We start from the raw sequence: 12,215 nt of genomic DNA on the forward strand, positions 1-12,215 counted from the left end.
CTATAGCCCAATGTCTTGTTTCTGAGACTGGGGTTCAGGATAATCTTCACTTTAGTGAGTGATAAACAGGAAAACATGACCAACTCAAAAATACTTCCTTAGGAGCAAGTGTTGGGTAGTGGGGTTAGAGTCATTCTGCCAGGTCAGTTGATGATGTGCTGCTGACCGCCTGCCTGCCTTGGCTTTGGCCTGCATTATGTTTCCTGATGAAGTGAGTCATGTCCGGAGTCACACATGTCAGTGGTGCAGTGTTAAACACAGTAGCCAATTTATGGATCCCTTGAAAGTCAGACTGAGCCTCCTAAGAGTGACGACGTGATGTGACAGGCTATACTGCTGATGTTGCCGGGTACTGACCCCAGGGTCTGGCTGCTTCCTAGCCTTTGAAGCTCAGGTCTGTTTCACTTATAATTTTACAAATGATTTTTTGTCCTCTGGCCCTCAGCCATGAATCTAGGCCAAATTCCTGTTTTCGAGTTTTGCCAACACACATTATCTTGGTGTTTTGTTTTTGCTATTTATTTATTTATTTATTTCACGCCAATTCAAGCTGTTGTAGTTGAATTTGTTTCTGGGTTTGGCCCAGCTTTGTCTTCTCTTGGGAGGTATTAACACATGATTGACAAGTTAATAGAGGGTAAAAATTGATTGTAGAGTTTTGGGTCCAGACTATGGATTTTATTTTGGCTTGTTTACAAGTATACATTAAGCTGTAAGAGTAAACTGTGAATATTGATCAATAATTTTCTCAGGCCTTCTGGATTTCTCTAAGCTGTTTAATGATGGTTTCCCCTCTGTAACCATGCTCCTGGTGTCTGCAAATCCCTCTGACTTTCCTGTTTGTTTCTGTGCAGTAGTTGCTGTGGAGAGCCTGAATGATGCTGAAAAATTGCTGGCCACACAAGCAAGTCTTGTTCATTGTCAAAGCAGACTATTGATGACAATGAGGAACGACAGAAAGCATACTAGTGCTCCGTTCTTCTTAAGTGTTACGGTTTGAATATGAAGTGTCTCCCAACAGCTCAGGTATGAGACAAAGCAAGAAGGTTCAGAAGAGAAATGACTGGGTTGAGAGAGTCTTATCCAATCAGTGATTTTATCCCCTTATAGGGATTAACTGAGTGGTAACTGAAGCGGTAGGATGTGGCTGGAGGAGGTGGGAATTTGGGCGTGGCTTTGGGTATATATTTGATTCTGTTGAGTGGATACTGTCTCTGCTTCCTATGATGTGAGCCGCTTCCCTCTGCCATGCTCTCCCACCATGGTGTTCTGCCTCACTGGAGCCCCAAGGAATGGAGCTGGCCTTCTATGGACTAAGACCTCTGAAACTGCAAGCCCTCAAATAAACTTTTCCTGCCTTAAAATTGTTCTGGTCAGATCATGTAGTCATAGCAGTGAAGAAAACTTACTTAAACATTAAGGGACTTGCAGAAGTGGCCCTGGTGGTAGAGGGCTGGTTCTGTCCAAAGCTACTGACTAAATGTGCACGTTGTCAGGGGAATGACTTTGAAACTATGGGAAAAAATTTCAGTCCAATGGCAAGCACCTCTTTTATTTGGTGTATATATCTATAGTATCTGTCTGTAATCTATTTGGGGTTGCTTTGGCTTGGATATTATGATGTTTTTTATTTTTTATTTTTTTCAAAATAAATGTTTATAATTATACCGCATATACTATATGGTTTATATTATTGGGTTTATAACTTTTTTCATTTCATCTTATAAGCATTTTAAGTATTGTTACAAACTCTTCACAAACATTTAAATGGACACTCAGTATTTTGTAAGGCATTTGTCCTATTGTTGTGCCATTCTCCTGTTGTTAGTTTCAAGTCCCCCCACCCTCAACCCTGGTGAGTATCTTGGTAGGGAAACTTTTGTGCATATTGGATACATCTTATGCTACATTCCTAGAAATGAAATTACCAGGCAAGGAATATGAATTTCTTATAGTTTCTTGATACTCATTATAAATTAACCACTAGAAAGAGCATACCTATTTTTATCCTCCTGGAATGTATGAGAATGCACATCTTACCATGTGCAGTGTCTTCTCAGGATGCAATTCTATGATGGTGTGTGTGTGTGTGTGTGTGTGTGTGTGTGTGTGTTTCCTTTCTTAAACATTTCCTTTTGCCAGTCTTTGAAATGAGCCTGCTCAGGATTTAAATGAAGAGAACGCATGGGATCACAGAAACAAGCAACCCAGCAGAAAATGTACTTGCTGCCACAGCCATGAAAGGCAAAATAATTGACCTTGTACAACTAGTTAGTGATCTATTACTGGTAGGAACAGGAGAGGAGCGGTGTCAAAGGAAAGTTCTAAAGCTACTGGAAACTAAACAAGCCAAGTTGGTGCCTGCCTAATTCTTTTTTTAAAGCGCTTAGCAGACTGTAGGTAGCCAACTGCCATGAGGGCCTATTTGCATTTCTTTGAACATAGCTGTCAACCCTGGGGGTCTGTGGTGTCTCTTTCCTGCCAGCCTACAGCCTAGTGGGGGAGGAGGTGACACACAGTGGGGTGAGGTGCGTGCTGCAGCCATTAGGAAAAAGAAGACAGGACCATCTGCTTCTCTTTTTACAGCAAGGCATAGACATCTTGTGCTTTCTTCCTGATGAGAAGTATGGATGCTACGAACCCTCTGGAGCCATCAAGCACTTCGGAAACATAAACAGAAACCCAGAGAGAAGCAACTGGAAGCAGATGGCACCGAAAGTAAGAATTACTTTGAAGACATGGTTTGTACTTCCATTCAAATCCCTGACCCAAGTCCACCTGTTTTCTTTGCATTTGAACCCACTCCTTGGGGGTTTGGAAAATATTGAAATTAATATTGTCCCCGGTAATTGCCATTCTTCAACACTCTTCCATAACAGAATAAGAAGCATTCATCAATATTTTATGAAGCCAGTTAATTTGCTAAATTTAAATGAAGTAAGATTGACTAAGCTGCACTCTGCCTTTAGCACATAGACCATTAGGAAAAAGAGAAGGGAATACATTGCCAGAAAATGTATTTAGTGACATAAAGGAGGTATGAACAAAGACGTTTGAAATTTCAAAGGCAAAGTAACAATGCTGGGGATGATGTCTGTGGAGGAGTGTGTCCTCTGGCCCCATGGAGGTGATTGCCATTTGCACCAGGATCTCTGACTATGGTAGTCACAATGCTGAGGCCATGGGCTCTGGTAGGACATATCCTTAGTCCCCCAAAAGGACAGCTGATAGCTGTGGTGGCATCTGAGGCACCAGGCCTATGAATAGGGAAGGGGAATATTGGCCCTCAGGCCCCAAGGGGATGCATGTCAATTTCACTGGTTGGCGACATCCCCTCTGCTCTGCTAGCCTACCTGTTTCCTGGAGCGCAGAGCACTTTGTAGATTTAAATGCCAGGTTACAAGTGCATGGTTAAGTTTAGTTGGATTTGTGAGTTGAAGCCTTTTGTGTGAGTATGGTGGAATGATTGTGGGGTCCCAAGGATGGGGGGATGCAGTGACTGCTGGTGCCTGTGAAAGGCTAGACTCCAGCAATGGCTCCTTTCTCAAGATGTTGCTCTGATTGCAACTTGGGTTCTGGGGTTTGCCAGTATCCATTGTGAGTTCTTCTCTGGAGCAGAGCAGTCCTGTGGACCCCAGACAGCTCCCTAGACAGGGTCCAATACCTGTGAGAATCATAGAATTCTCCTGTAGTTAGGACTGCAGGTCTACAGTGATAATGGGGCCCACTGGGACTTTTCTGCTTGCCTTTTGGCACTATGGAGTTCCTGCTGGGTGGGGAGCCACAGTCTCAGTTGCAATGCATTTTGTTGCTCTCTCTATGCTGCCTTCCCAAGTTTCTATGCCATTTAGGGTCCCTGTCACTTTCATGCTGCATTCTAGTGTTCTCCCTTAATATTCTCCTTGAAATTCAGTAGTATCTTTTCTGTGTGGAGGAGGTGAGTCCTGGGCACCTCTATTCAAATATCTTGCATCTTCCTCTGAGGGTTCTTTTTAAAAATATATGTATATTTTAGTTGTAGATGAATGCAGTACCTTTATTTTATTTATGCATTTTTGTGTGGTGCTGAGGATCCAACCCAGTTCCTCACTTGTGCTAGGCAGGCACTCTATCACTGAGCTACAACCCCAGCCCATCTGAGGGCTCTTATTATAATGAGCTTTGATAATTTTTCATAGCTAATTGTTTAGGAAAAAATCGAAGGAGCTGGACAGTTGGAGAAGAGGGTGCAGAGGGGAGGACATCCTAAAGTGGAATCTTAGCCTTTACCTCTTAGACTTTCACCCCCACATTTCTAACCTCTTACTACATATTCTCTGCATGGCTAACACTCAGGGCATCTTCTTCTCCAGATATTGTCTTCTTCCTGAGTGCCTATTCATGCTCATAATATGGCTCTTCTTTCTATTCATAGACAGAAAAGGTCTTAGTCATGTTTCTCAGTCTCTATTTTCCCTTGCCCCATTACTTGTTTAGATCATCAGCGTCTTGCATTTGGCATCCTGCAAAAGGTTTACTGACTATACTTATTAACTCTTCCCATAGTAGTCTGTCTTGCACACTTCCAGAAAATTAAATGTTCTGAAGCATAACTCTATATTATTTATCTGCTTAAAGTGTCTTTAACATTTTCTCTACTAAACTAATACCTTAGGGTGGCATCAGATCACAACCAGAAATTACTAATTTTTCTTAGGTTTTCATCATACAATGTGTCTGGGTTATAACCTCTTCTTTAACTGTACCTCAAACTCTTCCACCTTTATGACTTTTCATCATTCTGTTTCAGAAATTCTTGTTCTCCCACATTTGCACATCAAAACCTTTCAAGTCTCAGATCAAATGTTGCTTCTTTTTGAACCTTCCTTGGTCATGTCTTCTAGAAGGGTTTTTCCTTATTGCAAGTTTTCATGATTCTTGATTTCTGTGTCTCTTACACAGTTGTTTCACTGACAGCTAATTTATACTTGTATTTTATTTACCCTCATGGATGACAAACTCCTTGATGCCAGGGAATTTTGTCTGGCTAATCTATCTTCCTACAGCACCTAGCACCAGGTTTTGTACATTGCAAGTGCCCACCAAAACTTTAATCAATAAATTATTGAAATGTGAACAGCTCAAAAATCATTAACCCTCCACGAAAGACTGAATGTCATTATCGTAACCTCTCTTCAGATTAGCCAGATTTTATATTGATAAAACTGACATTGTTCCTTTCATTTATATCTTCTTCTTTACAGATGGAACTGCACTGGGATAGAATTATAAAGTTGGAAAACAATGCTTCTTGGATTTCTTTCTTTAGTAGTGTTTAGGTGAAGTTGTACTCCATTCTCTCCATCTTCTTAACTTCCAAATGTACTCCAAATCTGATTACCAATCACTAGATGATAGTTTGCAAATTTGGCTATACACCAGAATCACCTGAGGGACAAATTCCTTAAGTATAGGGCTTACCTAGACCCAAGAAAATACGTCTCTGATGTCTCTGGTTGTGGGATGCAGGCATCAGTATTTGTTTTTACGACTTTCTCAGCGATCCCAGTATGCAGCAAGATTGAAGTCCATTGTAATAAGGACATTGTCCTTCAACTTTTCTGGGTATCAGAAATGGGCTGAGTGCACACCTCTAATCCCAGCTACTTGGGAGGCTGAGGCAAGAGGATTGCAAGTTTGAAGCCAACCTTAGTAACATGGTGGGAACCTGTCTCAAAATAAAACGTGCTGAGGATGTAGCTCAGTGGTAAAGTGCCCCTGGGTTCAATCCCAGTATGGAGGAATAAAACTGTGTTTCAGAATCACTTGGGTAACAAGACAAACCTAGAATCTCAGGTTTAACCCGAGGCTCATCCTTAAGTCCTTTATCAGCTCTCCAGGTTACTTTGATACACATCAACATTTGGTGTGCTAAGTTAAGTTACCCACTCCTGGGTAAGATCATGCTGCTTAATTAAATCTATGGTTTAATCTGTAGTTAAATCCTAATTAAAAGCCATGGGTTCATTCATAATGTCTACGGGATCATTCACAAAATCCTAATGATACTTATTAGAGAAAATTTCATAAGCCTCTTTGGGAACATGATGAAAATATATTTCCAGATATTGCTAGATTTAAAATAATATTTCCTGAATGCCAGATGGATTTTTTTTCATAAATTTACGCTGTCTTGATTGTATAACTATAAACATTTAGTGCAAATGAGGTAATTTATTTTTCAGAACATTATGGCCATGATTGTTTTCTGCCCAGTCAAAAGAGAACACATAGTATGATATTTAGTGTAAATCTCTGGGAGAAATCCAGGCATACCGGTTCTGTCTGTACCCACTCAACTATCTCTGGAGTGGATAAGAAATAATCCTATAACATTGGATGCTATTTCTGTTAAAGCTTAAGGTGATACTATACAGAGAATTTGGTTTCTTTTGTTTGTGAATAAAAATAGCTTTAAAGTTCTCTCTTAACACAGGAAAAAGGACGGAAGGTGGCTCTTGGTGTGGGAAGCTATTCTTTGAGACATTTATTACCTATATTGTCCATCTGACTGCTTCTAATGCTTACAAGACCAACGTTCCCCCTTATCTTTTGCCTGGACAGTCACTCTGTACTTGTTTGTTTTTCACATGGTCGGGAACTATTTGTCTCTACTCAGATCGATCAGGCACACTGTTGCATTTTTCCTTCTCTTTTAAATATTTTCATGTTGGATTAGATGCTTTTTGTAGTTTTTTCCCAGTTCAAAAAGCCTATGATACTGACTCATTAAATTCTTAATTGAAATGATCAGGGTTTTGTCCCCAAACCTGGCACCTTTAGCAGCGACATCTCAGTGTAAGATGGGTATGTTTGTTCTATTTTGATTTTCCACTTATTTTCCCAATAGATTTTGAATTTTGAAAGGTTTTGTAATGTTACTGATGGGAGTTGGAACTGGGTTCCTGTTCCACGGAGTCTAAGAACGAACACCAAGGAGGCCAAAGTAAGCAAGCCAGTAGGAATTTTATTTAAAAGCCAAGTGAGGAAGAGACTCAGAACACCTGGTGTGGAGTGCCTGGTAGGGGTAAGAGTGCCCTTTAAGTCCTACTGTGCTCCTCCTTTTAAAGGCAGATAAGGAGAAGTTGATAGGCTCCTGTGTTTGGTTCTTGATATTTCAATTGTCCCACTGTGGGTGCGGGCAGATTATAGATTATGCAGTCCTTTTCCCAGACCTGGAAACTTTCACCCTTTCTGAGAAACAGGAACTACTTTAACATATCAGGATTGTTAAAATGCCTGTCCCGTGTTTGCCCTCTTGTCAACCTTGACTGTCCCTTCCCTACTCTCCACTGCCTGGCCTTTTCTATCTCAATGGCAACTGAGTACCCAAGCCATTGCCACTGCAAATTAACATCAAGTTTAAGTATGTGGTTTGTAGAAATATATGCAAGTAATATATTGATTTTAGTTAATAACATAACAAAATTTCAAATTCTTAAAACTCCTGTGAAATTTAATTGTCCAAAAAAGGAAATCAATATATATGGTTAATACAAATGACATACAGCTCTCTAGTTGTGTTTTGTTTGTTTTAAACTTGTTCCCTGTTTGGGTTTATTGTTCAGGAAATCATATATACACACATACTTAAACATGTGTGTATATATGTATGTATATTCACATGTGCACACAGATACACACATGTATGTATATACACATATGTGGATATATGCATATGTGTATACATATATGCATATGCTTATGTATACATATATACATACATATATATACATATATATACAGAGAGAGAGAGAGAGAGAGAGATTTTTTTTTTTTTTTTTTTTTTTTTTTGGTCCTGGTGAACAAGAGAATTTTCTTAGTCTCATGATTCCCAGAAGTGGTCCAGGGAGACTTTGGGAGTTGAAGGCCAAATTCTCTATGAACATGAAGGGCAGAGATCCTTGTGATGCTCTCATTATTTTCAACATGACCCCATTTGTATTCACAGGCTGATGAGAACTGTAGATATAATGAAGAATCTCCCCAAAGAAGGTCCATCAAAAATGTGGTATCCAAAGCATACTTTTGAGTTCCCCATCCACAGGTTTGTCTCTGGTTATATTTCTGACCTGCATCTATTCCCTGGTTTCTTTCTAGTTCAGGCCTCCATGTTTAACTTGCTGTCTGATCTCTTATTTCCTAATCTTCCTGCCTTCTTTCCCAGTCTTTACTTAGTATTCACCTTCCAGGTAAGGCCTCTATGCAGAAAGAAAATCTACAGTGGTTTCCTTTTGGGTCTGGCCTAGAAGTTCCTCCACTGGACTTTACCTACCACATTTTGTGCTGTCCCTAACAGAGTCGACATTAGTATACACTTATTAAGTGCTCATAAAAATATGTTCGGTTATCGCGCTCCCTCTGCCCGCAGAGAGAGACACGACAAACGTTTGAAGCTTTGGAAGTTTATTATGTACAGTCCCTCTCCTACATTTCCCTTACTCCTAGCTTCCGCGCACTCCCAGCTTCTCTTCTCTCAGCTTCCAGCTCAGCTTCAGCCTCCGCCTCTGCCGCTTCTTCCGCTTCTGCCCTCCACTCTCCCACCCACCAGGCTTATATACACTTCAACCAATCAGGGGAGAGTACACGAGGTAAACGCGGACAGCTGCAAGCATAGAATAGGTACACGAGGGGGGCATGCTCTAGTCACATCGTTAACTAGCCAATCATTGGAATTCGCTGGTTGTTTACTGTATAGCTGGCCGCTTTTGGCTCAGCGTTAGGCACCATCTTGACCATGCCCAAGGCTAGGGGTCCTGGAAACCCCGACATTCGGTGGTGGTAGGTAAGTAAGATAAAGGAACCCAAATGTAATAGAGGGTGACAATAATTCAAAACTTGTCTTGGACTATGGATAATTTTTTCCTTTTTTATTCTTCTTTAACTGTTTTTCAACAATTTATTATCTTAATACTTAAAAAATGTTCAGTCCCCAGCATTGCCAAATAAATAAACAAAACTAAATTTAAAAATGTTTTCAGGAAAAAGAAGAATACCTTTCTTTTTTTTTAGAGATACAGTAATAAAGAGAATATGGTTTTTCTTAGAAAGTTTAAGGTATACCCATTATTTCTTTCTCCTTATGCATTGAGAATTAGGGTTGTACATAATCATATTATTTTCTATATAGTTTTATTCTAATATTCATACTTTTTAATGTTCCTGACCCATTTATCAATAACTTGTAAATCTCTAGCTTACTCATCTTTTTATTGCTGATATAAGAATTTTTGCTTTGTTTTCTTTCTTTTTGCCTTCAGACTGTCTATTAAAACAAATGTATGCAAAAAAAAAACTTGTCTTGGAAATTTCTTTAAAACTAAAACATGCAAAAAATTGGAAATAGCATAGATACTGTCAACAGGGACCTGAATAAATAACTTTTGGTAATATGAGCTCACATTGAAAGAACTTACTGTATCAGATACCATTCTAAATAGTTTGCAAATGTTAACTTTTTAAGTCATTACTGTAATCATGAGAGGTAAGTATGTATTCTTTTGATCCTTACAATATGCAGAGGGAAATTGAGACCAGGACAGTTAAGTGATTTACCCACAGTTGCATAGTTAGTAAGATGCATCATTGGGATTCATGTGACTCCAGTGCTTCCCCCTTTAACTACTGTGCTGTCCTGTCATCCAATTTGAACAGCGTGACACTAGATATCCTAAAAGGATTCTATAGCAAAATGCACTTGATTATATAAACTGACTTAGAAACATGCTGCAAAAAAACAAGTATGATTTAGTATGGTACTTATATAAGAAAAAAATATCTAGGCACTTACATACGAGACAGCAGTATATTTCTGAAGGTTCTGATAATGCAGCACTCTAACTTTCTAGGTTATTCATTTCTGTAACATTTTGAAACTTGAAACAAACATGTATTGCATTGGAAACCAGAAAGACAAAAATTTTTAAATAGAATAAAAGGCTAATTTCAATTTTTAAAAAGGAAGAACTCATAGGTGATATGGTAAGAGAATGCCTTATGTCACAGCTCCAGAATTTTACCTATGCTGTCCCTTCTACCTGGAGGTCCTTTTTTTTAAAAAAAAATATTTTTAATATCCATAAAATACAAAAATTATACAGTATTATTGGAGTAACAGTGCTTTGATACAACATGTCATGTTTCGATCAGGTTAATCATATGTATTTCTTCAAACATCTATCAATTCTTTACGGTGAAATTATTCAAAAATACTTCCTTCTAGATGTTTGAAATGTAGAGTACATAATTGTTGTCTCTAGTCACCCTACTGTGCAACAGCACACCAGAGTGTCATATTTCTAACTGTAACTTAGTACCCATTGATCAGCCTGCCCTGTCTCCCTCACCTCTAACCTTTATTTTTTTTTTTTAGTGCACTAATGAAAAGTTGCATCACTTCTTATTGTAAGACATTTTACAGAATTACTATGGAAGATACACTAGCTTATCTCAGAATTTATTTAAAATGGAAGGCATACCAGAGGGATTCCAGAGGAGTGGAATATTCATTCTGTTTAATAACTGAAATCAACAATTTGAAATATGTTTATAACTTTTCGCCTGTAGCATTCCTTCATGTAATTGTCATTTTAAACCCCTAATGGAATACAGACCTATTTACGTTTTCTTCTGACAACATTAATCCTTCCTACTTCTTCAGAAAATTGAAGTTTTATTTTAGAAAGCATTTAGTGCAGTATCCGTATTCTTGTTGGGCAGCAGAGGGCACTAAGGAGTAAACAGACCTCAAGGGAAAAGGAAGGGTTTTTTGTTGTTGTTGTCATTGTTCTATTTAGTTATATGTGACAGAAGAATGCATTTTGGTTCATTGTACACAAATGGAGTATGACTTTTCATTTCTCTGGTTGTACGCGATGTAGAGTCACACCATTTGTGTAATCATACAGGTACACAAGGTAATGACGTTTGTCTCATTCCACACTCTTTCCTCCTCTCCCCACCTCCTCCCCTCCCTGGGAAAGTATGCTGACTTGTGTTGATTGGTGGTTTCCTTGAATGATCAAATTCCACAGTCCAAGTCCCTGTTTCATTAAACGAACCTATAAGCATATACCTAGAAATAGTTCTTATTAGAAAATGGCCAGTATCAAGAAACCATTTTTTAATTGAGAAATAATAAAATTATTCCTATTTCAGTGAATTTTAGTATATTCACTAGGTTGTACAACTATCACCACCATATAATGCAGAACATTTTGTCTCCCTATAAAGAAGCCCCATACACATTAGTAATTACTTCTTTCCCCAGTCCCCCGCAACCACAAAACTATTTTTTGTCTCTGTGGATTTTTTCATTCTTGACAATTCATAAAAATGGAATCCTATGCTATGTGATCTTTTCATGTAGTGTTAATGTTTTAAAGTTCCAGCCATGTCATAGGATAATACGTCATTATTTCATTCCCTTTTATGGCTGAAAAATATCCCATTGCTTGAACATATCACATTTTGTTTATCTGTTCATCGATTAACAGGCATTTTCCCTCACTTTTGACTATTACGAATAATATTAGTAAGAACATTGCATATAATGTTTTGTGTAAATATATGTTTTCATTTCTCCTGCATATATACCTAAGAGGAGAATTGCTGGGTCCTCTAGTCACTCTGCATTTAAGTTGTAATTGTCCAACTGTTTTCTGTAGTGTTCACACCATTTTGCATTCCTACTAGCAGGATGCAACAGTTCTGATTTCAATGCTTGTTATCGTCTATGTCTTTCTGATTATAGCCACTCTGGTATGTGTGAAGTGGCATTTCAATGTGGTCTTGATTTACATCTCCAAGAAACAGATTTCTTTAAACATTTAGGATTCAGGCATTCATTTCAAGGTTAAAATTTATCTTGCTACATTGATGTTAAAAAAATAACCTTTCATTCTCTGGATAGGGTGTTTGGCTATGATGGAATGAATTTTTACCCCCTCACTCACTTTTCCCTCTTTCCCTTCTTCCCTTCCTCCTTATAACCAGGTGCTGACAAAGCACTAACTCCTTTGAGTTGATGAAGGGCTTGGTTCAGCCTAGAATCAAAGTTGGTAATGAATGTTACCAGAAGTCAAAATATAGAAGAGGTAAGTTTATATTTCAAGAACATTATAATTCTATGATCTCGTTCTGTTTGTATAAATATTGTATATTTCCAACCATGGAGA

The 12,215-nt window shown here is 38.5% G+C and overlaps 1 protein-coding gene across 1 annotated transcript in view; it reads left to right on the forward strand.

The window, feature by feature from the left end:
* Positions 1–802: 802 nt before the first annotated feature.
* Positions 803–12,215, forward strand: part of Myh15 (myosin heavy chain 15) — a 131,152-nt gene continuing 119,739 nt past the window's right edge. Inside the window, 7 exon segments of the mRNA XM_053743448.1 lie at positions 803–994; positions 2,587–2,718; positions 6,890–6,985; positions 7,991–8,050; positions 11,792–11,799; positions 12,046–12,105; positions 12,107–12,134. Of these exon segments, the coding sequence (XP_053599423.1) occupies positions 803–994; positions 2,587–2,718; positions 6,890–6,985; positions 7,991–8,050; positions 11,792–11,799; positions 12,046–12,105; positions 12,107–12,134 (576 nt within the window).

The sequence above is a fragment of the Sciurus carolinensis genome, chromosome 9 (assembly GCF_902686445.1).
Source record: "Sciurus carolinensis chromosome 9, mSciCar1.2, whole genome shotgun sequence".
Lineage (NCBI taxonomy): Eukaryota > Metazoa > Chordata > Mammalia > Rodentia > Sciuridae > Sciurus > Sciurus carolinensis.